The sequence below is a fragment of the Seriola lalandi genome, unplaced genomic scaffold (assembly GCF_002814215.2).
Source record: "Seriola lalandi dorsalis isolate HSWRI2012SDOR001 ecotype SW California unplaced genomic scaffold, Sedor1 jcf7180002054971, whole genome shotgun sequence".
Taxonomy (NCBI): domain Eukaryota; kingdom Metazoa; phylum Chordata; class Actinopteri; order Carangiformes; family Carangidae; genus Seriola; species Seriola lalandi.
Genome location: NW_019525522.1, coordinates 757,661 through 785,257, shown reverse-complemented (window position 1 = coordinate 785,257; position 27,597 = coordinate 757,661). Strand labels below are relative to the sequence as shown.

The 27,597-nt window shown below is 43.4% G+C and overlaps 1 protein-coding gene across 3 annotated transcripts in view; it reads right to left on the bottom strand.

The window, feature by feature from the left end:
• Nucleotides 1-27,597, bottom strand: part of LOC111646476 (protein phosphatase 3 catalytic subunit alpha-like) — a 33,012-nt gene extending 5,415 nt beyond the window's left edge. Inside the window, exons 1-13 of one of the 3 annotated variants that reach the window (XM_023395977.2) lie at nt 27,270-27,597; nt 15,020-15,220; nt 12,254-12,378; nt 10,398-10,509; nt 7,909-8,054; nt 6,230-6,369; nt 4,865-4,942; nt 3,712-3,806; nt 3,286-3,411; nt 2,063-2,140; nt 1,876-1,960; nt 1,482-1,579; nt 106-153 (exon numbers count right to left, since the gene is read on the bottom strand). In XM_023395977.2, coding sequence (XP_023251745.1) covers nt 106-153; nt 1,482-1,579; nt 1,876-1,960; nt 2,063-2,140; nt 3,286-3,411; nt 3,712-3,806; nt 4,865-4,942; nt 6,230-6,369; nt 7,909-8,054; nt 10,398-10,509; nt 12,254-12,378; nt 15,020-15,220; nt 27,270-27,312 — 1,375 coding nt within the window. In that variant the 5' untranslated portion in view covers nt 27,313-27,597. Of the gene's footprint in view, nt 1-105; nt 154-1,481; nt 1,580-1,875; nt 1,961-2,062; nt 2,141-3,285; nt 3,412-3,711; nt 3,807-4,864; nt 4,943-6,229; nt 6,370-7,908; nt 8,055-10,397; nt 10,510-12,253; nt 12,379-15,019; nt 15,221-26,678; nt 26,926-27,269 lie in introns of those variants that run through there. The other 2 variants (XM_023395978.2, XM_023395979.2) reach the window with 2 other exon arrangements.

Here is a 27,597-nt window from a genome sequence, read left to right as displayed (position 1 = left end):
CCACACACACACACACACACACACACACACACACACACACAGACACACATGTGCACGCATGTGTGCACACACAACACACACACAGTGAAATGAGTGGGATTTTACCTTCAGCGTCCTTAACTGTCTCGATGGCTTCTATGGCCTCAATGGTAGCTGAAGGATGGGCAGAGAGAAAGGAAGAGAGAGAGAGAGAGAGAGAGGAAGGAGGACAGGAAGAGAGAGAAGATGACAGAGTCCAAGAGAGAAGATGAAGTACAAAGAAAGAAGGAGGAGAAGAAGAGAGGAGTGAAGGCTGAAACATGCTTCTGTGCTGTTATGCGTAAATGTATTGGCTTGAGGGCGCAAAGAAGCAGTTATGGGTGACCGTGGCTCGAGGAGGAGCCTCCGAAACCTCAGCTACATGCTGTCTGACAAACACAGGTCTGAAAGGGTTTAGTGAGTACTTGGGTTGGTCCAACAGCAAAAAGGAAATTTAAAATGGAAAATGAAACAGATTAAAGAGTGAAAGTTAGTATGACCTCCCCAAACATGATAAGAGGCGTGATAATTGTCTACCATGTAAACATCAGCATCTCTGGTTCGAGTCTGACAACCTTTGCTGTCACCCCCCTCCCTCCCTCCCCACATTTTCCTGTCAGGCTCTCGACTAAACACTGTCAGTTTTTTTAAAGTTATTTTTTGGGCGCTTTTGCCTTTACTCTGATAGTACAGTGAGAGATAAGACAGGAAAGTCAGGGTGAGAAAGAAGGGATGACATGCAGCAATGGGCTGTGGGTCAGACTGGAGCCCATGGCCGCTGAGGTCAGGACCAAGCCTGTGTGGTACGCTCTCGACCAGGTGAGCCACTGCGGCGCAACTCTGTCAGTTAATGGCAAAAATGTCCACATGATGGACTTTTGTCTATATTGTGATTTGATAAATGCAACATGATCCCCTGCTGTACACAATAACATTATGTGATGTTTGTGTTGGCAGACGGGTACGAACATGTACACGCTGTGTTCGCAAATTCACAGCCACAAAAGGATGTTTCAGGCTTTAGTCATGTGAGGCCCGGAGGGTAGCACTGAGACCACGGCAGGTTCAGAGTTAGCAGTAGCTGGTGTTCGCTCACACACACACCCTGCCTGTATGTCCTCTCTCTGTAAGAGTCTATCTCTTTGCATTAATAATCAGGGCATTGTCTAACTGTCTCTCTCTCACACACACACACAACCAGCAGGCTGTTAGTATCCTCGGCGCCGGTGAGGTGAGGTGGAGAGAGTGAGTGAGTCAGTGAGGTAGGAGGATGAGAAGAGGAAATCAGCACTAGAGGGGGAGAAGAGGAAAGAGGGCAGGAAGGAACCAAAAGATGGTCCAAAGCAGATATTCAAATTGGGTCTGTGTGTACTTGTGTGTCTTTTAAATGTGTCTCGGAAGGTGTGTTCAGGGTCAAGTTGGGGAGTGTGTTTTGTCTGTGTGCAAGTGTGTGAAACACTCACCACTCTGCAGGGTCTGTTTGCCCCCAGACAGCACTCCGCTGGGCAGCATGCCTGTAGGGGTCAATCCTTTCAAGGTCAACACGTTCTCACTCTCCTCCCTGAGAAACAGAGACAGTGTGTATGTGTGTGACAGGTGTGTGTGTGTGTGGATGAAAAGAGAGAGCAGGTGATAAAGAAAGAGTTACAGAGAATTACACACTTCCTCACACTGTGCACCTGCAAACACAATAACATGCTTGTGGGTTCAAACACTGAACTAAGAAAGGGACTGCTGATGATTTCTGCAGAAGTTAAAGGAAACACTACATGTACACACACATACACACACACACACACACACACACACACACACACACACACACACACACACACACACAACCAGAACTCAACCCACCGTAGAACAGAGAACATTTTGGCCATCTTCCCAATGGCTCGGATTTTGTTTTTGATCACCTCTTTCCTTGCTGCTGCTGCACTGGCTGTAAGACGATCAAGCACAAACTCATCTGTAAACTCTGACATTTTATTAAATCACTGAAACGAGTTTCATCATACGCTGCTCACTGGTGAATGTTTCTTACCGTCGAAGATCTCCTCTCCGTCGTTCATGAGCTCGTCGTCAGAGCAGATACTCAGGACATTGACCAACATCTCAGTCACTGCAGGACAAACAGAGACACGCACTTAACCAGGGACACGGAAACGCCCTGGAGGCCTTGGGGTTAAGATGAGGACCATGACCTGCAACTTCCCTGGTTTACACCCAGCTGGAGACATTTGTTACATGTCATTCCCCATCTCTCTCTCTCTCTCCCATCAGTTCCTGTCGTCTCTTTATTGTTGCTCTCCAAAAAAAAGGGATGTAATGAAGGACAAATCAGACTAAACTCTAGTTACCCGCAAATCCCTAATCCTGTAAGTAGGGGTTGTCTTTTTACCTTTTAAAGCTGATATCATTGTTATTTTTAGAGAGTATTATTAAGTGGTACTAGAAACAGATAAAGTACATAAAAAAGGATCTTCCTGTGAAATTCATCAAACTAACAAATTTACACAGATGGTTCCTTGTACTGTTTTTATTGATTCTTTTGTTTTGGTGATTTGTATACATAGTTTAGTTGCCATTTTAAAAGAACACGTTGGGTTATTTATAACTTTACCTAATGCAAACACTTACAACTATATCTTTGATGTGCCCCTGGTGAGAAAAGGTGGTGACTGACAAACTGAGCCTATTTTAGCTTTTTTGTCATTTTTTAAAATCACACAATATATTTGGACAAATTCTGTGTAGGGTTCTCTGATCACTCTTTGTAAACATACACAAATGCTAGTTTAAGTCATGAGGCGTGGCATAGAGCCACAGACATGATGTTATTGTTAATCAGACTATAAGACGGACATGGAGACAAGAGTCCCAACAGTTCACTGCAAACACAGTATGTAGCTATATCTTTGTAGATGGTAGAAGCTACAGTTGATATAAATGTTCCAACTTGTCATGATTTATGCCTCCAAATGAAACTGTGATGCAACGTCTCAAGAGACAATATGTGTGTGTGTGTGTGTGTGTGTGTGTGTGTGTGCGTGAGTGTGAGTGTTTGTGTGTGTGAGTGTGTGTGTGTTTGTGTGTGTGTGAGTGTGCGTGTTTGTGTGTGTGAGTGTGTGTGTGTTTGTGTGTGTGTGAGTGTGCGTGTGTTTGTGTGTGTGTGAGTGTGCGTGTGTGTGTGTGAGTGTGCGTGTGTGTGTGTGTGTGTGTGTGTGTGTGTGTGTGTGTGTGTGTGTGTGTGTGTGCGTGTGGTACCCTTTTCTCCCACAAAAGGCAGTGACCAGGTGAAGACATCCATGAAGTTGGGCAGCCAGTAGGGATGAGGAGAACAGTTGAACTGACGGATGTTCATCACGTTGTTCTCATACTTCAACACCGCCGCTGGACACACAAACACAAACACACACATACAGATATTAGTCTTTTCCACTTTGGTTATACAGTAGACAGTAATGTTCCCTAAATACTAACCATCATATATCACGTTGCTCCTAATGTTACACTAAGAGGAAGTTACGTCATGGATGTTTTAAGTCAGACTTGGATAAAGAATAACATGCTGTTCAGGTTAAAATAATTGCACAGAAATGCTCACACATCAGCTTTTTGTGTACGTACACCTTTAAGTGTGTGTGTGTGTGTGTGTGTGTGTGTGTGTGCGTGTGTGCGTGTGTGTCAGACCTTTGTTATTGTAGACATCCAGGTAGTTTGGAGCAGAGAAGATGGTGATGAGGGAGGGGAAACCTGTAGTCTGACTCTTCCTGTACATGCGGTACCTAAGGAAAGACAGAGACAAACAAACCGCCCACGTTATAGCTATTCAAATCAAACACCACACTGTGGAGGATTTGCTTCAGAGGTCTTTAAACCAGACAGGGACTGGCTGAAGGTGAGACAACCACGCATTTAAAAACAAATGAAGCAGGAACAGAATCCCCTGCATGGCTGGGAAAATCTGTGTGGGCAACATGGCAGGGAAAGTAAACTTAACATTGAGCACTACAAATCCCTGGTGTTTGAAAGAAGCTGTTAGCACAAACTGAACATTTTGATTTTTAGCACAGATCTAATGACTTGTCACAATGTCACAATAAAAACAAGGCTGTCTCCTGTATGCAAAGAACCTACTGAGATTAGACATGAGGATAAATACAAGCGCTCATAATTCATTTGTAGCAACAAACAAAGCACAAGAGCAGCTTCTACTCGCTGGGTCCCCTGAGATGAAATAATTACAAAACTCATCAGTAATCAAGACTTTCAGGTACTGAAGCTTATGTATCCTACTGAAATGATCTGTGTCTTTTGACTAGCCATTGCTGAGTGCACCAAGACCCATGGACGATTACCCAGACTACCCTGCTGCATGACAGACAAAATGCTGTTAATGGGTTCACCAAACAGCACAACTCAGAATAGCACTGCCTTAATTGCGGCATTATATTTAGAGGATTTTCACTGAGATAACAGATGTCGGTAATGGATTTGTGGCTCAGAAAATTATATTTTGCCCCCACTATTTTATTTAGACTAGTAGTGCAAACCTGACATGGCTCTTTGTCTGACCATGCTGTTTCCAAGACGTGAGTTAGTCAACCTGAATTTTGTTCAGGCTAGTTGGTGCGCTCAGTCAGACAAACTCTAACAATGCTAATAACACAGTTTAACGGCGACAGAGGGAAAATTGTGGAACCTCTTTCCCCTTAATGTGCCAACTCCCTGACAAAGAAAAATAACAGCTTGGCACATGAAATGTCAAGGTAAGCCATTAAATTAAATGGTGCTCCCTTTTAAGCCGAGAGAAGGACTGAGCTGCGACAGTCAGTCAGCTTACCCAGCATCCTGTGCTTCATGCGCTCTGATGATTGACAGCAGGTTGTTGGTCTGTAGGAACTCGCACACTGCCGGGTAACTGGGGACAGAAAGAGACACACAGAGAGTAAGACTGCAAGTAAATGCATCTGAAATTGGGCAATGGAAAACCATCCAGGGGAAGAAATATCCAAAAAGATCCAGTAAGAACCACTTTACACAACAAATATGTAATTTGTTATTATATCAAGACTGTTGTAAACCACAAAACAGATGGAAGTATTTAAAGTCTAGCGGTGGGAAATGAGTAGGCCTCTTGTTTTCTAATGTCCTGTCTGACTGGGACCAGCAGGGGTCGTCAGTGAGTACAGGCAGGCCTGAGCAGAGCTTATGGCTGCCTCAGTGCCGTGGGGGCCGAGTATACACTAGTTGGCTGATTGATGCTGTTTCTGCTAAACATAGAAAATCACAGTGCTCTCCAAAGATAACATGTTTTATCACTAACTTTGAGGAACCCAAGTAGGACCGCACCGATGCTCCATCTGTCTTTCAACTTCAGCTCCTTGTCTTTACCTTCCTCCATTTTTATTTTTTTCAATTCCAGCTTTCATCTTCTACCCCACCACCACCATCCTCCCCCTATGTTGCTCTCCCTCTTTCTCTCACTGTATCTTAATATCACTCAGTATCTGGCAGGAGTAGCCAGTCGTCATAGCAACAGAACCGTGCAGTCTCCCTGGGGATTGTGGGATATCGTTTCATGCTGAAACGGAACTGTGTGTATGTGTTTGTGAATGTGCTGTGTTAGTGCTCGTACACTCAGTGTGTGTGTGTGTGTGTGTGTGTGTGTGTGTGTGTGTGTGTGTGTGTGTGTGTGTGAACTGGCCAAGATTTGGTGTCTCTTGTACAAATCCCAGTGATTGTTGTTGGACCGTGGATGTGGTGTAACCAAGCAGGGAGCATCTCTCTTCTCAGCACCAACATCCCAAACCAATAGCCTGAAGTCCACCTAAAACTTATTAGATTCCTGAGTTGTAAATGAAAGCCACAGCTCACTAACACTGGGCCTTCACAAGGCACCCAGATCATTAAAACACACTGAATGAGCCCTAGGAACATGTTTGAGAGAAGCAATCTTATATCTTGCTGCATGTTTAAGATGGTAACTTTAAACAATGTTGTATTTTTTATATCTGAATATTGCATTCAGTCGGGCTTGTTTGGACATCAGGTTAGTTCATATTTCTGAGCTTCATAGGTGCAGGGATCTATTGCGATATTAAGTTCAAGCTGATTTTCATCTAAAATAAGCTGTCAGGACTCTTATGTAATATTTCCTTTTGTTGGTGTGATCATGGACCTTGTGAGGAGTAATTTTGTCCTGTACCTGTAGAAATAGGAGCAGCCTCTAACTGTGTTGTGCCCAAAGTACTCCTGGGTCTTCTCGTTGCCAAAGTCTTCAAGGGGGTCTGCCCACAACAGGTCGCACATGGGCCCAAACGCTGGGGGCTCCTTGAACCGGTCCAACTAGGACATAAGATGCACACACACAAATGCACACAAAGAAACACACAAAATATAAGCTTACACAAACACAATTGTACACATAAATACCAGCACACACATAAAAGTATGTAGAAACAAAATGTATAAAAAAACAGTACACAAAATGTTCAGTCATATTAACCACACACGTAGGCATAAACACATATAGTATAAATCAGAGCAGAAAGAAAAGCAAACACATAGCGCACACAAACACATACTGTCAGAGCAGAGCATCTCCATGGCAACCCTCACCACACAGAAGGGGGAAGATGTCACACCGGCAGATTCACCATGGAAACACTGCCATTAGATGAGGAAGTGTGTGTTCTCATGTCTCTGTGTTCATGCGTGTGCCTTTGTATTCTGTATTACTGTGAACTGTATACGTACAGCGCGTTGTGTGTGGGTCTCTTTCACTGGTGTGTTTTCTGGTTTCTTAGGAATTCTCTGCATTTACACTGAAGCCTGGTGTAAAGGCATACATATAAGTTGTGTTTGTGTCTGTGCTCCCAGATGTGTTTGAGTGCTGTACATAGGTCAGTCACGTTATATTATTGTTATTAAAACTGACTAACCATGCGACAGATAGAAAGGTTACACTGCCTTCATTTTATACCTTTGTAGGCTTTTTATTTTAGCCTAAAATATAATTATAAGTAAAGCTAAATAATAATTTTCAAAATGTGGATAGTTCATTCAGCTTTTGGATAATCTTGGAGGACTACATGAAGGCAATGCAGCCAAAATGTGTCCTTTCAACTGTCATGTCCATTCTAACTTCTTCTTTAAGAAACTAAAGTTTACTTTCTTACTTACAGTCCCTACTTCATATGAAATAAATGTATCTCTGTTTGGAGATGTCTGTCTGTCCTTCTGCTTTTAATATTTATATTAATAAACAATCAAAAAATGTACAATGTAATAGACATTGATTGTGAGCTCCCCTACAACATATTACATGAACTCCACTAGAGTCGAATGTTGAAATAGCGGTTGCTACTCTGCTAAGCACCGCTAACTCCTGCTAATCTTAGCAGGTGTTTAGTTTTCTTCTCCATTGTGGATTTAACTGCTGTGTCATTTAGTTATTTGCAATGACAAGCTCAATTAACAAGATATTAGTTAATCAAAATCTAGATTTTTCTTTTAAAAGAAGGTAAAAATCAATAAGCGAATTTAGTTTCAGCTTTAGCTAAACCTAGCTATGACTGTCTGATCAGGTATTCACATCAACGTAGCTCTCTTGCTTTAGCTGATCATTGGCTTTTGGTCCATGACAGTAAGTGCAGTAAGTGTGATGGCAGCTTATGGATAACTAACCCAGAGTGTAGTTACTGTGGTTTGGTTTTCAGCTCTGTCACAATATTTTTATATAATAACACAGATGTCAAAAAGTCAGTTCAGGTCTTTAGTCAATTTTGACCAAGTATGTATTCAGTATATAACTACTGCAATATGCCTAAGTAGGGCGGTATTGTTAGTTTAAACTTGCATGTGAGTGTATGTGTCTTATTGTACCTTTTTGATGTCGTCCAGCGTGTGGATCTCTGGTGAAAGTCCCCCATGCACACACAGGAACTGCTGGTTCATCAGGGCTGCCAGGGGCAGGCAATCAAACGCCTCCATGCAGGAATCATACACCTGCTCCGAGTACTTGATCTTACCTGGAGGTGGATGGAGGGGCGGAGAGATATTTCAGGACTTGAGACAAAAGGAGCACCTGGGTGTGCTCTGACATGCTTTGAACAGCCACCATCCCCACACATTTACAGTCAGTCCCATTTGGAGTGTGACTGTTACATATCACACACAAACACACTGCAACAAGACATGCAGAGAACAAACAAACATGAAGCCTTTACACAGACAGATCTGAAGAACTTAGCCATCTATAGGCCTCATACAGACTTGTTTGGTTCCTCTAAAAACATACTTTAGTTCACCTGAGTATAAATGCACGAACCAGTAGGATTTTCACATTATATGTTATTGATTTATGCGACCATCTCTAGCACTCCTGTATGACCTGTTTCTCTCCTCTCTAATGATTTAGAAATGCCACTTCTCAGACAAGAAACATATGATGATGGAAAAAAGCAGCACATTATTACAGGTAACATATGGATGCAAAGACTCCAATTCTGTTTTCAGTGAACAAAATCTGACCCAAATATGAGCAGCATGAAGCAGCGTAGAGGCTTCACTGTAAGGCTGAATTTTTTGCTTTGAGAAAAACTCCTTTGATTTGGCAGCGATATCAACAAAGACATCCAACACGCAGCATCTTTAAGGACATTTCACACATGGGCGTAACAATACATCTGACACAAAACAATATCACAGGATTAAAATAGCTGAATAGATAGGAGGAGAGAGATAGAAGAAGAACAAGAGAGAGAGATAGAGAGAGAGAGAGACAAGGATGGATTTTGGATGACAGCGAGCAGTGAGGAAAGGAAAGGAGAATGATCATTTCATAAAGAGAGAAGGAGTGAGATTGATAGGAGGAGACAGGAGAAGGAGGAGAGGTTAAGAGCAGTGAGAGGGAGAGAGGAAGAAGAGGGGTGGGAAGGAGAAGGGAAAGTGTGAGGACATGAGAACGACATGTACACAAATCAAAGCCAGAATCGAGGAGTACCAGCTTACAGTAGCTAGCGTCTGTGTGTGTGTGTGTGTGTGTGTGTGTGTGATAGCAAGGAGTGTGTTTGTCAACCTCTCCATCTGCCTTGTGTCGAGCAAGAGCTCATTATTGCTAGTCCACCAGTTGTCAGCTCCTTACACACACACACACACACACACACACACACACACACTCACACACACACTCAAACATTCATGAAGACTCCCTTGCACACACATGCAGTCAGTCATAGCACATGCACTTGTCTTGCACACACTTGTGGTACACACACACATACATACACACACACACACACACACACATACACACACACACACACACACACACACACACACACACACACACACACACACACACACACACACACACACACACACACACACACACACACACACACACACACTCAAACATTCATGAAGACTCCCTTGCACACACATGCAGTCAGTCATAGCACATGCACTTGTCTTGCACACACTTGTGGTACACACACACATACATACACACACACACACACACACACATACACACACACACACACACACACACACACACATACACATACACACAGCAGATGGTAATTGAGGGCGACCACTATTTGCCACGAGCACCAGGGGAAATTAGCTTCCTCGTCCCTTGGCCAATCAGACACAGAGGAGTAAGTCCCTGAGCCAATCATTAAGGGCCAAATTAATTTGCTGCTAATCACCCACTCTCGGACAGGACGGCGAGGAGATAGTCAGAGAGACAGAGAGAGAGACTGGGGGAGGGAGGAAGAGGTGGAAGATGATGGAGAGGAAGAGGAAGAGAAGTAGGATGGGAGCGTGGGAACGGAGGGAGGATTCAACCTGCCAGCAACAGAAAAGGATGGGAGGACCCTTGAGGGGGAGGAAGTGAAGAAGAAAAGAGATGCTACAGAAAACACATAACTTCATAGCTGAGACAATCAGCCAATGTATCGATTAGTTGATTGAGAGAAGATTAATCTGTAACAACTGACTGTTCATTAAACCCCTCTCCTGAGCAATGACTTATCCAATCAGAGCGTAACTAAGAACGGCCCACCAAGGTTTGAATTCCCCCACATGTTGAAGCAGTGTGCATGGGTCTGAAGCAACGGACCCAGCGTTACTTCCAAGACCAAATGGTATGTCATTGTGATGGATATTGTTATTAGTTTTTGACATTTAATCAATTCATAAAGAAGAAAATCATTAGTTGCAGCCATACTTTACTATATAACATCTTTAAGGGAAAGAACTGATAGCGTTAAAGAACAACAGAGATGTAAGTGGCGAGAGAGGGATTGACACAAAGTCAAATAGAGACGATGAAGGACATAACATTAGGAAACACAGGAGTCACTCACATTCTTGTTTGAAGGTGAAATATTCGGTCAGATGTCTACATTCATGGTTTCCCCGTAGAAGAAAAAGCGTCTTTGGGTAGAGGATTTTCAGTGACCACAGGTACAACACACACTGAAGGTTCACCAGGGAGAATAAACGCTGGTTAGAGCAGCTCCAAGAAAAATACAACATTCAACCAAGAAAGAGGTACCTTTAGAAGCACAGTACATTTATAATGTATTAATTAAAGTAGTGCCAGCATTAATAACGTCTTGTAACAAATTAAGATAATGACATATTTACTGTGCACAGTCGTATGCTGTAAATAAATGTATTGTCTTAAGCTTAAAGGACTAGTTTCAGGAGGTAAGGTCAGGTCATGCCAGCATGGTAGGAAGATGTTTTACCATTGGACAGAGCCAGGCTAGCTGTTTGTGAGCTAATAGAAAATCCCAACTTGCTGTTTTTATGCTTGAGTGTTTCTGCAGATTAAATATGTTAATTAGTGTTTTAAATGCTTGTTTTACTTTGGAGGGAGCCTGAGCTTGCTCATTTCCCCTGTCTTCATGCTAAGTTAATCTAACTCTCCTCTGGCTGTAGCTTCATTTTAACCAGACACACGCGAGACTTTTCTCATTTAACTTTCCCAAAATGCTAAACCATTCCTTTAAAGCACACACTACAGAGAAAACAACTTTTGCTTCAACACATCATTGCTATTAAGTAATTGTGTGAGGCAGAGTTGGAGTCATTTCACTCTCAGTTCCCCTCATTAAATTCAAACTGGAAATTCACAGTGACACAGAGAATCACGATGGAGCCGTTACTAGGAATTCCTTCTATGAATGAACCACCCACTGCCCAAATAAATTGAGCTGGAAGAAAATTGATTTGTATTCCAATCTAAAGATAGACATAAACAGGATTCTGACAATAATCATCCCAAATCAGATCGCACTGATTAAGTTAACAGGAAAAAAAATTAATTGAAAACTGTGTCTGTGTCCTTTTCAAATTTAACATCATCCAGTGTGTTTTCACTGTTATCACTTTGTTAACCCTACAAATGGCTCAGGGAGTGTTCTCTCACCTTCATCATCCCTGCGCTACATTAAGTCTCCTGTCTGTGCGCCCTTGAAGTGTGTAAGGAAGGTGGCCTAAATATGGCTCCCTCTGCTCCAAACTCACTCCATGTCAGTGACACGTCCCTTATGCCACGGTGGCTCCACGAGCTAAGACATTCACCCTGTGCTTCTATATTATAGATTCAAGTCTCTCACTGTCGATCTGTGGTGCTTTTCTGCCAGACAAAGTGATCACAAAAGTACTTTATTGCACTCGAGTCCAAAGAATCAAATGTCCAAACAGCCCTCTGGATAGTACACTATCTCCTCTCAGCTTTCATACATATTTCAGTAAGCAGCATATTCTTGTTACTGGCTACAGACCTTGAATCTTTCTCCGTCTGTAATGTCCTATTGGAAAGCACAGGCTACTAACACTGAATAGTGCCTGAAAGCTGACCTCAATAATGAGGCTCCCTGTCCATGAATTTTAAATTACATCACCTCTCTACATGTACATTGAGACACACATCGTGGTGTGTCAGTGCTAATCTTAAGTACCATTTGTACATTTATAATATATTAAATACAGCACAGCACAGTAACTGTACACCTCAGTAGTGAAATAAATCTCACCCATGGAAAGTACATAATAGACTTCAAGGCAAAAGACACTAATACACAATGTGTGCTCACTGTATACTAATACAATGAGCTTGCAATATGTTTGTGTGAATGCACTCCCATTAAAATGGAGACATGTTCAGGTATTTGTTACAATGAAGGATGTGATCAAGTGTCTTCGTCCTCACCTCGATACTGAAGTAGCCCCTGTCCACATAGTCCCCTAGGAAGAGGTAGCGTGTGTTGGCGGGCGAACCTCCCACTTCGAACAACTTCATCAGGTCGAAGAACTGGCCGTGGATATCGCCACACACTGTGGAAACACAGTCACACGGCAGCGTTACAGTCATGACCACTACAGTTCTCAGCTGCCACATGTTAAGTTTCCACAACTCAGTTAACAAATGTGGGCCTGTCTTTGCCTCAGTGGCTCCATATGGCCTGATTTGCATCTGCAGAGGTATATGTGTCCTGTGAGCTGATCCAGAAACATCACTCATCTGCCTGATGGAAAACAACAGAATATAAATGATAAAACAGAATCCAGTTTGATCATTTTTAAAGCCTCTGTTTAAGAAAATGAATCGATAGCCAATTAGTCATTTGAGTCAATTTTCAAAAAAACAAACAAAAAAAACCAATTGCAGACACTTTGTAGACAAAGTGATTAATTGATTAATTAAGAAAAATAATCAGCAAACGAACTGATATTGAAATAAACATTATTTGTAACCCTAATGCTTTTACAGTATTTCCTGTTGTGCTACAGCGCCTGTAGTTTCAGCGTAATAGCACCACTTCTGCACTATTTGAAATTCTTTTCTGAATCATGATAAAATGTAAATCGCTTGATTAAAGCCTCAGAAGGTCTGACTCTGTACAGACTTTTCTGATTCTCTTGGCTGTGTTTCCCACAATTTTTCCACGGATTTGTTCCAAGCGACATCCAGGAATATTGGATCTAATTCAGATCAGGCTTCACATGCTGCACACTTTATGTTTTTGAAAGACCTCAGGACTGTGTCTGTCTGTGTGATCTGCCAGAATACATCTTCCTATCCGCCTCCCTCACCATCTGTCTGGCCTCTCCTTTCACTTTTAGTTGATGTCATAGTTCCCCCTCTGCAGCCATTTTACGATGGCCATTTTGCATCTGTCTGGCTGGCTACGTCTGTCTGTCTCTCCATCTGCTTGCCATGTTAATGTCTGTTTTTGTGTCTGCTCCTAAGCATTCGCCTTAATTTGAACTGGGAATTGGGAATGCAAAACGGCATGAGTGAAATTGAGCTGTACCTGTCTGCCTCCTCAGACCTGTCTCAGTATTCTCCCAGAAGCCTTCATGTGACACCTCTAAAAGCCTGTCAGTTCAGATTTTAGCCATCCACCTGCCTGTCTGTTCACTAGTTGGTCTATCTTAGAGCATCTCCAGAGAGAGTGCATCAGAGTGCTAAACTGTTTCCTGAACATCTCCTCAACATTACATTTGCTTAAAGCCCTCGGTACAAGAATCTGCACTAATTCTCTGTAGCTCACTATGTGACATCTATGGGCTATTTCCAATCACAGCTAACTCCGACAAGAAATCCTCTCAAGTGGGTGTTTCTGGGTCAGAACCTGTAAAAGTGGAGAAACTTGGAAACAATGATCAATATGCTGCTCCTTGGGAACGAGCAGGTTTGAGAACCTCTGCATTGAGCTGCTTATGATCGACTGTCTCTCCATCTGCCTGTCTCTCTGTCCTCGTCCCCGGGGATCTGTACCTGTGAAAGCTGAGCGATGTTCCTATACTGCGTGGGCTCGACAGCCCACACAGATTTATCTCACCGCTTGCATTTGCATAAATGCACATACACATTCGTGCAGAGATACACAGGTACATTAACTAAGCAGTGTCAATAGGTTGAGAGTGTCTGGGTCTGCCTGCCCGCTTGTCTGTCTTCTCTGTCATCGTCTCAGAAACTCGTTTTACATTTTGTTCTCCATCGATCTCAATCTCCTCCTCCCCCTCCTGCTCCCCCTCCTCCCCCACCTCCTCCTCCCCTCCACATACTCCTTGGTTCATACCATTTCCCTGGCAAGGGAATACATGCAGATATTACCAAAGCCGGCGCCCGCTATTGTGAGGAACATAAGTGCCAACTGGTTCTCTCAGTGAAGTGCGACCAAATAACAGCAGATACGTATGGCAGATTAATGAATCAACGAATGGAACCTGATTAATACATAATTATTCATCTTTCTGCCTTTTGCTCTGCAGCTCCATTTCTCGATCTCTCTGTTTGACTGTTGTTATCCGTGCCCTCGCTGTGTAAGTGTGTGATCTATTGTCACTCATTCATGTGTATAAACACACACCCCACATGCCCCAATGGGAGATTTGCAAACAAGGAATGGAATATTAAGGAATATTTCAACATTTTGGGAAATGCCCTCCTTTGTTGTCTTGCTTGAGTTTCCATGAGAAGATCAAGCTAAAGCCAGCAGCTGACCGGCCTCTCAACACAAGCAAAGCTCACTTATTAACATAGTATGTGTGGTTTGTTTGAATCGTACAAATCTAAAGTGTAAAAACAAAGATTCACTATTTATAGTGAATATTCCTTGGTTAGAAGTAGAGACTTCAGGAAGTTACTACTCCCAACCAATTAATAGTCTGGCACATAGGCAGAGTGATGTTTCTATACTGGTTTTTGTACTAGCTAGCTCTTTCCAGTCTTTGTACTAAGCTAAGCTATCTGGCTGCTGGTTGAAGAGTAATATTTACCATACCGACGAGTGCTATCAGTCTTCTCACCTAACTCTTAGCAAGAGAGCAAATATGCATATTTCCCAAAATGTCAAACTATTCTTTCCTTCCTACTATTTTCTATTTCCTACTAACTATCCTGTAATTGGTCACTAAACTACAGACTTATTTACACTCAGTACTCGCGTGTTTCATCACTATACCATACCCGTGACTGGTGCCTCAATGTCCAACATAGTGCGCTCCTGGCGCAGGATGGCGGCACCCTCATCGATGATGCGCAGGGCCACGGCCTCCTCCAGCCGGCCCTCCTTGGTGAGATGAGCTTTAAGCAGGTCAACCCGCGGCCGCCCCTCGGCGTCAAACACCTCCTTCATGGTCAGCCGGTGGGCCAGGGGGAAGGGGACCGCTGGAGAAGGACGTTGGGGTGATGGAGAGGACAGGCAGGAGATGGAAGTGAGAGATAAATAATAGCAGATATTTGAGATAAATAATAGCAGATATTTGAGATGGAGGGGAGGAGAGTTTAAATTAGTGGATATATGGATGATGAGGAGGTAGAATATGGATGGAGGGAGAGAAGTTGATGCAGGAAAAAAGGAGAAGTATATTTATTATAATGCAGAACATGATTTATTGACATTTCCTGTATTCTTCAACAAGCTTGCACCACAAACATCAGAAGCTGTTAATCTTCACCATTATCCTGATCACACTGCTGAAGGCTGAGTGCATGTGTGTGAGTAGTGTGTGTGTGAGTAGTGTTTGTGTGCATGTGTTGTGGAGGCCTTGACGTGTTGTATTGAAGCAGGGGCTGCCAGAGTTATCAGGGCTGCCTGCCTCTGTTCTGCAGTAATATCTCTCTGCCTCTCTGCCTCTGTTCTGCAGTAATGTCTTTCTTACATAATGAAGGCCCCCAGGGCGCTGCTGGAGAGGGGGGCTGACTGACGACGGGGGTGATACAGCAAGAGCGCACAGCTGCACGTGAGGAGTCACATACACACATACGAAGACACACTGGACAAAGCGTAGACACGCACATGAGTGTTCTTAACAAACAGGCACAAACTCAAAAGGCAGAGGCGCTGGGGCGCATGCGCACATCATGTATGGCACAATGGCGTTAACATGCATGAACGCATGTGTGTGAGACTACAGTGGCACACACACACACACACACGCACACACACACACACACATACAAGCTCATAAAAGGTATTGTTATGCAGGATCCACAGAGCCTGTTGGAGCCCCACCAGTGCTAACACAGATAATGGCCTAGATCACACACTAAAAACTAGGCCTGGCTCTCTCTCTCTCTCTCTCTCTCTCTCTCTCTCTCTCTCTCTCTCTCTCTCTCTCTCTCTCTCTCTCTCACGTTCTCGCTCTCTCTTGCTGCGTCTCTCTCTTCCTGTCACTGGAACAGGCCACAGTCTTTGCTTTCACACTGATGTCCATCATTACGCTTTAATGTGATACTCACATTTTATTTCCGTTTTTAGAGTAAAAGTAGCTCAACAACCACATGGAACCGGATTGCACGGTTTTATATAATCACCACTGAAACATCAGAACCATTTAGCCAGTCGTGCAAAATGAGCTGTCGGGGGGGAAACAATAAACGCTGGACAAATCGTTTACAATCTACCTACAGTACTTCAAGACTTAATGTGTCATTACGAGGATTTTCAAATACATCTATATGAAGATGGCTTCTGACAAATCATAAGGTTACTGTATGTATCTCGCATGGAAAAAAGGGGCGGTTTGCATGAACCTTTTTGCCCTCGATCAAACCAAAAACCAGAAAGGTCGAACAAATGCATGACACCCCAAGAAAGAAACATCTCAGATTACCCTAAGCCTTCTGGCACACACAAAGACACACCTGAATACATAGTTGGACCCTAAAGTATCTAATGGAGCCTACCACACCCCGAGACACTTCTACGCACCTGAAGACTGAACCCAACACATGAGAACACCCTGACACATCCCAGGACACCACGAGCTGCCAAGCTGCAGGGTCTGTTTTCCATCTATTGAGAACAGTGGTTCTACATGTTAAAACCAGTTTTGGTTTTCAGGTTAGGACTGATTAATATTTTAAAAGGTTTGTGCACCCCAGGCTGTCAGAGAACATAAGCCAGAGAAAGAATTACTCATGCATGTTGGTATTTGTGTGACTTCATATTTCTTTATAAGAGAAAACAACAGGGCCCAGTCAGTATGTGGCCTCCTCCTTCATCGTACTGTAATGTACTGTCCTGTACTGTCCTGTACTCCTCTATTGCACAACACTGTGCTGTACTGTGCTACAAACTGTAATGATGCTGGTGCGTGTCATAAAAGCCTGCATGTGTATTAGCTCTCCTTTGAAGCTTGCACATACATATAGCTGAACTTAATGTAGATACTGTATGCATATAGTTGTGGTGTGAGGTAAAGCTGAGGCTTCCAGAGTGTGTGAAAGAGAGAGAGGGAGAGAGAGAGAGAAGGGGAGAGGCGAGAAGGAAGGAGTGTGAAACTCGTAAATTGTGAGAGCAGTGTGAAAGTAGGGCAGGTATGAGAGAGTGGAGAGCAGCAGAGACACAGAGCTCGGGGAAAGGAACTATACTTGGGAAAACTATACTTGGCAGTGAGGGAATAGAGAGAGGGGAGGTTCAGTACCAAGAAGGTCTTTTGCACCTGACGACTGACCATTTGTCGAGCATGCAATTCCAAAGGAACCCTGCTGGATTTCACACAAAGTTGAGAGGTTCAAGCACGAATGAAAAGGCCGAAGACTGAAAGCTGTCTGCTGTTTGGAGCTGTAGATAATGAAGGAACCATGTCTGAATTTAATATTGTAATTTTTTTTTAATTCTGAGAAGAATTTGTGAAACATGAAACTTTTTCTTCCTCAAGTCAGTTAGTTTGTTAGCAAAAATAAGAATTTTCTTTCCTAATAATGAATGACTCGCTGCATTATGCATCAGAATTTGTTGGCCCGGAGCTCACCATTAATGCAGCAGAAATGCATTTACACTTCATACACACTTATAATTTGCAGTATGTATTGACTGATCACATCACGTTTACTAGTTTTGGGGCCTGGTTCATGTATTTATCTTATTTATCGGTCTTGTTGGACTGGATTTGCTGTAACAGAAGATAGACAAAAAGATAATAAAATGGACAAAGCAAAAAATGACTTATTTCACAGTATGACATGGTAGCCATGGCAGCAGCTCTGTGCATCACCTTAGTTTAGTGACGATTTACTTATTAGCACTAAACAAAAAGTACCGCTGAGGCTGATGGGAATGTCATTAGTTTTGCAGGTATTTTTGAATCATGGACAAATTAAAGTTGTTGGACCTGTTGGAAGCGCAAGATGGAAAGTCAGTGGATCACCAGGGACATTAGGATTCATTCTCTCAGCACATGGGTATCTGCACCATATTTCATAGCAATCTGTCCAATAGTTGTCAAGACATTTCTCTCAGAACATAAAAACTACGGTGGCGTTACAGGAAAAGGGAGATGGGAACACCATATTCAATAGGATTCATCATCTAGGGACAAAGAATATCTGTATAGAACTTCTAGCCAATCCATCCAATAATTGCTGAGATATTTCAGTTTGGATCAAAGTACATACCTATAGCTGGTAGTGTGGACAAAAAGGACACACACTGATCTCATATAAACAGATGTGATCTTTTTGTTTTCTTTCTATGTTAATCAGGTTTTTGTATTCTGGTGTTCTCTTCCTAAAACCCTTTAAGAACAAGCAGTTTCTTGCACAAGCTTAGCAGAAAGTGAGAAAGAAAAATGTGGTATTTTAGGCAAACAAAACTAGAGCTCCTAATAAGCAGGAAGCAAAACAAAAAGTTTTGAAAAAGTGGGGCTTGGGGTTGAATTAAATTCACACTCCATTCAGTTCAGGCAAATATAAATAGTAACAGCAGTTCACTGCTATCTGCAGAAGTTTCATTTTCAACATTTTTTTAATCACAAAGGACGTCAAGTTCAATTTCAATGGTTAAATTGAACTTGGTTTGACCTGCTTGACACACAAACATAAGAGATCATGACTTTATCACCTTATAAAGAAAGACTTTTCCAAGTGTGTATGAGAAAATTATGTTTGGGTTCCCAACAAAGGATCATTATGTTTCATAAGGACAAGAACAAACTCTGTACAAATTTTGTGCTTGAGCTTGTGCAGAACAAATTGCACTGACTGATGATTCAATACATTGAGTAGTTTCAAGTGGCACGGTGGAACAAGCCTACTTACAGTCGCTGTGTGAGACCTGAGATCTATCATAAGTCTGGGTTGTTTCTTTGGTGCACGGGGAAGCCACCTCATCCACCAAGCAGAGAAAATGTTTGGATCAGTTTTGATCATTTACTGTATGCTGAACAGGTAGTCATTGATTATCACTATAGCTATTAGTATTGCTATTTAAAATAGTCTTCTAATGTCTTTAATTTTATTCTATTCTTGTGTAAAGTTTCTAGTAACACCGTCAAAATCACCATGTAGCAGGAATCAGGCTTTCCTTTCCAACAGTCTCTTTAAGTGCAAAGGGCACAAACATAAGCACCACTTAACAGCTCTGCTGTCTTTCCACCACCATCTTTCCCAGCAGGAGAAATTCCCCCTGTAGCACTCAACCTTCATGCTTCTCCGGTGAGACTCTTCCTGATATTCTTGTTCAGTTTTTCTCTTCCAGAAAGAACCTTTACAAAACAAAATCTTGTATAACTTAGCCTGATGTTAGCAAACCAAAATTCAAACCAAGAGTTCAGAGGAAACTGTCTGGGGTGAGGTATAGTATTAAAGTATTCACCTCCTGTCAGAGATGTCAGAAATGACATTTTCAGTCAAGGTAATATGAGCAGGAACCTGCTAGTCTGATTCATAGAAACAAACTAGCACTAACACACAAAGGATGGCAGACCTTCCGGGTTTGAAACATCTCACAGTGGGTCATCCTATTAGACTGTAAGATAGTCGGCAACACACCTGAGCTAGCTAACGTAGGTATACACAGGTATTTAGCATGGTGATAGTAATAGCTGTCTGGCAGATAGAAGTGCTGTCTTCGTTGATGGACGAATAGAAATAATGACGTTCTATCTTAATATTCGGTGCAAAGATCACAAATAGTTCAAGACCCAAATTATCCAGCCACATACCCACCTGCCAGGAAGACCAGAGGGCAAATGTAATGGTAGCTAAGCTAACACTACACGCCATGAAAGAAATTTGTCAGCTGACCATGAGAGTTAATTCATAATTAGCAACAGAGAACACAGTCTACTGATAAAACCCAACCCCCATGGTTTGATGTAAAATATGGGATTAACTACAGTTCCCATCTCCTATTGTTCATATTGGAAGTAGGGAAGTGATATCAATAATATTAGTTTTAAAAAAGTAGTACCTCGACCCAGCTCTAAAAACGAACTAATAGCTAATAGCTAAAAGGCTACCTCTGGGCAAACTATTAACTATGAACATGGATATCTTTTACTAATTCACCCGTTCTGAGCAGCGTGATACTAATACTAGATAAAAGTGATTGTCAGAGTCAGTTCTATGTCATTTATATGTCAGCAATGGAAAATTCATTATTGAATTATATTATCCCTCAAGTTTTGGCAATATTGTTCACCTGCCATTCATACCAGTAAAGCGTACTAAACTTAATTGGAAAGCCAGACGTACAGTGAGCTCAGACCATAAACGCCACTCTTCTTGAGCAAAGTGATGGTGATGATGAATACACAGTGAGCTCCACTTTCTTGAGTGGAGGCAAGTGTTTTCATCCAGAACTGTCTTTTTCACTGAGTCAACCAATCACAAGATACATGGCACGCATGTGAGGTGAGATGGACCGAGTGGTGTAAGATGAGCAAAGGGATGAAAGCATTTTTAGCTTCTTCCTAATGTACTTTGTACTGTTTTTGTCTTCTGGCCCACTCTCCGTTGCTGAACTCCCCGGTGTGGAATTTATTAAGTGCCAAAGCTGCCAGCTCAGCCAAAAATCTCCACATCACAGGCAGTGAGGGGGAGCCTGAGAGAAAATCTATGACATAGCTTTCAACCAAATCTCCTTAATTTGTTTGGGCTGGCCTAATAGCCTAACTGGAGCAGAATCTGATCAGAATCATCTTGTTATTGTGTGCATCCTCCCTAATGGCTAAAGTTAATTATGGGAATATTTCATCAGTTTTAATATAACACAGGGACACCGTTCACAATCAGAGGGCTGCTGCGGGATGGAGGAAGTGACAGCGAGCGAGAACTGACAGATTGCAGAAATGACAGTAGAAGTCACCCATGATCCATCTGTCCTCATTTGTGTCTATCCTCCAAATGTTGCAAAATATGCCTAAATAGGGATAAAACAATGCAAACGTGCGCTTCTCCGTCAACTGGTTGTCAGATCGTCGAAGAGAAAATGAAATCATCTTCAGGACTGAGCAGTAATTCATGACGCAAAAATTGCACACACAGTAATTACAGAAGCATAATAGACAGCCTATATGTCCTATGCAAGCTGTGAATCAATTCATTACACTGCAATACTGTGCCTGTCCAGACTGTATCTGGCTGGTGTTCAATCCAGTGACATGACCAGAACTGATGGCATGTCTGTATGTGTGTGTTTGTATGTTAGATGTGTTGCCCTCTACAGGACCTCATCTAAAGTGATTACACACACATCTCCTGAGATCAGTTCATCCCGCTGCCTGTTTCAGCAGCAATAAATGAAGGAGGGAGAAACTGATGGATGAAAGAATGAGAGCAACGAAGAGAGGGAGAGAGTAATAATTGGGGTGTATGTTCACATGCTTATTGTGCGTATATGTGTGTCTGTGTTCATCTACCATCTTTGACCCAGATCAGCTAACATAGTTCCACGGGTCTTTGAAGGTGGTGGAGGGGGGACAACTAAAGAGGCGTTTGAAGTCGCTCAATTAATGCACACTACACACATGAAGGACCATCTGTGTACACACACACACACACACACACACACACACACACACACAGAAACAACGGCCCATCCCCTAACAGCCTGTCCTCATTAGACAATCCCTTTCTCTCTCTCTATCTCTCTCTCTCTCTCTCTCTGGAGTACCTTCCCTATAAATAGCCCTTGCCCTGCCACCCTCCCCACAGGGCACACACAGACCTGTCAAGGTGGGACCCCTGGCTCACAAGGATACACCAAAACCCAACACACACACACATGCAGCTCGCACAGGGCACTGAGGGAACCATGAGGGAATGGGACAGCATGTTACACTAAAAGGAAATATGCCCAGTATGCCTCAAGCCTTGCCAGAGGTGTGTGTGTGTGTGTGTGTGTCTGTGTGTGTGTGTGTGTGTGTGTGTGTGTGTATATGTGTATGTGTGTGTGTGTGCGTGCCTGCCTCTGTGCCTGTGTGCCTGTGTGTGTGTTTGAGCATGAATGCATACATGCATGCGTGCATATTGGCTATGGCTCCACTCAGCTTTGGTGAATGCTCTTCTGACACTCACTGATATATTTAACAGGCCAGAACTCACTAAAGACATACAACATATCACCTTTGCACATTGAAGCATTATTTCCTAATATGGACTACTTTCTAAAGGTGAAGCATGGGAGCCAGGGTTTTGTTTTCAACAAGGAACTCTAGCAATGCTAGCTTGCTATTTAAGAATGTGATGCCATGTGGACACAATTAATAATATCTAACTGCCTTCACTCTCTCTTAAGCATTTATCCTGCATTATGCTGGCACACATACGGTACAATAAGAAATCAAATGACAGGAAATGTCCTAAAAGTGACAAGCGAAGCAACTGAGTCTGGATGGTTTGTGAACTATGGTCACTTTAAACACTGAAGTGTTTAAAGGATGAAGACAAACAAAATCAGCAAAAAATAAGTGACAAACAATGGCAAGACTCTTGGTGTACCTTGTGTTTAATAGAACAAAGAAGAAATGGACACGACACCATACACACACACACACACACACACACACACACACACACACACACACACACACACACGCACACACACACACACACTTTTTTCCACAAGTACATTGACCAAAACCAACTTAAGATCCATGAAAAGTTTATTTCAATACCTTAGATAATGGCAATCATTTGTAATTTGACCTAGTTTAAATGTGTGATGCTATGTACTCAAGACAGAGTGATAATGTAAGTGGCAGTACAACAAGTTTCCAGTTTTATCAGATAAACCTGTGTAATTAGATGCAATAAGTTCTCTTTATGAAACTTATGAGAGTCCTTTTTATTAACGTGGTGTCATATTGATTCACCTCTATGGTCATTGTAGAGGTTGTATAGGCCTTTCTCACTCCGCACAGTTTGAATTGTCATAGCAGGAAGAGCACAAGTGTAACTAATTGCAATAACGATGTCCCTATTCCATTTAGGTGAACCAGTAGGCCATGACAATGAGCCAGCATGCACATTACCGGGGCCTGACACTGGAGCTCCTGAATGGACCACAGACATGATTAATGTCATTAGTCACACCTGTGTTTGATGAGCCAAACAATCTGCCATGACCAAGGGCCGTTGGATGGCAAAATATTAAAAAATATTCACAGGAATGTTCTCCCCTTAAAACCTGTCTCAGCGGGCAAACTTGTATCTATGGTTCCTCACGTTTTCCCACCCTCTGATGGCCTGTTGCATCACATGAACAGTGTGACAACTAAGGCTATTTTTTCATTATCTCTACTTCTACTGATTTTTCATCCAGTTCCTGGGTTAAAAATTTAATCTAAAATGTCAAAAATGCTCATTTGTCTGAGGTATTCCATTTACAATGATATGAGATTGAGAAAAAAAAACTAGTTTTAAAACTTATGAGGCTGTGACCATGAAATACACTGTATGGTTAGTGGGTAGTTGGACCACATAATAATGCACATGGACCCTTTTTGACAGCACACATTTTGACATATGTCAAAGAAATGTTCAAGCACAACTAATAACATTAACGATGGCTCCTTTCAACGCCAGTGACCCCGCATGCACAATACCAGGAAACTAGCTGACATATGGAAAACAGCCGACACTAATGTTATAAATTGTACGTGTGCTTATCCTGTGACATGTTAGACTGTCTGCCATGCCTGTGGCTGAACACAAAGTATGTGAAAGGGGCTCAGAGGCTGAGGTGATGCATTATGACCATGTTTGTATTTTCAGATGTGGGGCATTAGTCCAGTTTAGTCCAGTATCACGTTGCTAGCTGGTCTTATTCAAATAAACAGGACAACCTGAATCATATGACCCTCTAACTGCTAAAGGGACAACCACAGGCAATGTTACATCTAAGTGAACTCTAAAACAGTCTTTTTTTGTCATGCAGTTAAGCTTTTCAGTGCGAGCTGTGTCCTGTGGCCATGTCCAGTGGGTCTGTTTGTACTGTACCATGTTATTTGTTTGTAGCGCTGATGTGGTCGTCTACTGGCAGATTTCATTAAGTCCAAGTTTCCTTGCTCTTGACTTAAGGGTGCAGGTTTGCCCTTTTCCAGCAGTGAATGCTACAAGGAGATTGATAGCTTGATGTCTCTTCTCTGTGTTACTGATGATAAATTAGGATCCATCAGACCCTATTGTAGATACAGTTATGGGTCTATAGCATGAGGGAGAAGTTACAGAACTTACACTGTGTTCCTACAAAATGTAAACATTTCTGTTCTAATCTGTTTTTTTACAATCCAAAATGCAAAATTTGGTATTTCTAAAGTAACTAAACTAAACTTTAAGTAAAAGTCACATTCTCAGATTTTGGCTCTGAAGCCTGCTTGTTTTTCAACACGCACACACACGCACACACAGGTTTGCATGATAAGTGAATCAAAAGGGTGTAAAAGGTCCATTGGTTAAGTCAGAGGATGCTGTCCTGCCACTCAACAGTGTGAAACACTATGTCCCTTGTCTTTTCCTTTTCCCGTCTCTCTCTCTCTTTTCCTGTTTCCCTCTCCATCTCTCTCTCCTTCTGTGCCTCTCTCTCTCTCTATTTCGCTACAGCTACTTCACCTCCTTCGTGGCCTTGTCACATTCTCTCCTTTCCTCTCTCCCTCACCTCGCCCCCACACTCTCTGTCTCTCTGTCCGTTCGTCTCGGTATGCTTCGTCCTTTGGCTCCATCTCTGTTCACTTCTGTCCGCTGAACATCGGCAAAATCCATAACATGGGGAACTACGGACGTGGGGAAATACCAGGCACAGTCCATGTCTCTTTGACTGATGCCCCCACCCCTCTCCAGGCCCATACACACTAAATCATTCTCACCTCCATGATGAATTGTTGTTTGTGTGTGTGTGTGTGTGTGTGTGTGTGCGCGCGCGCGCGTGTGCGTGCGTGCGTGGCGTGCGTGTGTGTGTGATGAATAATACATGAGGATATAGGACGCTTAGTTTGTTCCAGTGTTGAGGCAGCAACATGGGCGCTGATGGCCCAGCTGCTTTACAATATACATGCAAAACATGCAGAAGATGTAAAGACACACACGCACCATTCGGTGGTATAGCCAGATAACTAATGGATGGAAGGGATGGGGGGTCAGTGTTCGTTTGGTTGCAGTCAGCTTTTTCAGGGGGCCCAGATTTACTAGCACCGCCCCCGCACAACTGCATTCATGTAGATACACACACACACACACACACACACACACACACACACACACACACGCATAGCCATACTGTTGACATATGCACATGCAGTCCTGAAGTCCTACGTGCAAAAACTGCAAAAGCCCCGACGCCCCCAGCCCACCCCACCCCCTTCCAAGCACGACGCACGCACGGAATACCGGGGCATGCCCGACCGACGCATCCAACTGTCAGCTCCGCTTCTTCCGGCAGAGAGACCTTGTGAGTTTATTAAGCGGAGCCAGTGGGAGAGACAGGCAGCCAGGCGTCGTCGCATGTGACAGGCTGCGTGCGTGGAAGCGCCGCTGCCATGCCAGCCTTGTTGTGACCCGACAAGCACGACAATCTGTGCAAGCTCCGTGGATCATAACCCGAGAGGAGCCCCTCCTTGCCTCCCCTATAGCCGCCCACGCGTAAAGCAGAAACAGACACTCTCATAAACACATTAAATATTCCATAATCCAATGATGCAATAACAGCATTAGGGCGGTATGCATCGTCGTCGTCGGGCAATAGATTCGGATACGCAGCCCAGCATCCCCAAACTCCATTTTGTCTCTCATTTGACACTCAGGGAAACAAGAAGGGGGAAGCCAGGGAGACCTTTACGGAGACGTGGAGGCGCGATACGCACGGGAGAAGCACAGTCACCCGCTGACATTCAGGCCTCCCTGAGAAAACGTCGACTTGAAACGACTCGCAGGTCTGTCATGCAGCTACACTGGTGGTTTTTAAGCGTCACATCAGCAAACATCAGGATGATTTCATCCAATAGGCCTGGAAAACTAAAACTAAACTCGCGGATATGAAGGTGCGCACTCGGCCCGGCAAAGTTGTCCGCCTACCCGCCGTTTTAACGATCGATTACCTGACTTTGGCTCAGATTTGGCTAAAATTAAAACTAGATCGCTAATGTAGGCCACCCTATGGAAGCAGTCGGCGCATCCAACACCGGGGTACCACCACGACTTGCAGCTACAGATACACTACATGAATACTAAGACAGAAAGCTCAAAAATCCTTGAGTCTCCGAGTGTCAAGTCCCCTATAGCATCTTACCCTCCCTCTCTCCCCCGCTCTCTGCTCGCATCCAACATCATCCCGTGACACCATCCACATCCACAGCAGAACCACAACACCAAAGATCGCAGGTTATGCGTAACATTTATTTACCTTTATGTCTGCCTTTCGCTGTCATCGTCACACTGCTTGATGTTTCATTGGAACAAGATGCTCATCTCCCTCTCTCCCTCCCTGCTTTTCCCTCTCTCTATCACTCTCTCGGTTGTGTCTCTGTAGGGTATTATTCAGTAACACGAAACCACCGCTAGGAGTGGAGCGCGTAAATGGAGCTCATGCAGCACAGGGTGTCGCACAAAAGCTTTGGCTATACATAGAGGAAGAGACATCCCCCCGTTAGAAAATGGGGTAATGCCACGGTGAGGGGGTGAATTCTAATAGAATAACGAGGGAAGACCCTGATTATGGCGTATCGTGCTGGGTACCCCCCACCCCCTTCCCCTCCATCACCAACTCCCTCCCCTAAAAGGTTCAGAGGCACATGCATGCTGACTCGCCAGCCAAAGAGGCTTCTTTTATTATAAGGTGCTAGAATAACACACAGGGATGGACTCAAAACAAACGTGCGAATAAGAGACACTGGTGCAACGACAAGGATGCAAACAGAAAAAAAACGATGAGTTACAGCAGAATCATTGGCACAGAGGTAGCTCTCACTGGCCGTGCAGGATTTGGCATGCCTACATTTGATCACCCGGTCGGCGGGACTTGCGTTGCTGTCGGACATCCTGGAGTCGGGACGGGAACGGAGCCGTGGGGGGTGGGGGGTGGGGGGGGGCTCTCTCTTCTGTCAAGGGCCGAGATTGTGATGTCGGGTCCTCCGGCAGGCGTCGAGAATATGCGCGGTTGCTGGGTGCTTTTCTTGCTGCAGTAGTGGCATCACTCGGTGGAGTCTCCTTGCTCTCTCGGACGGGGGAAGCCTGCTGCTGCGCCTGCGGTGACTTTGGGGGAGGATAGGCGGATACCTAGCTGCTGTTGTGGCATGCTTGGATCCAGAATTTGTTTTTTGAGA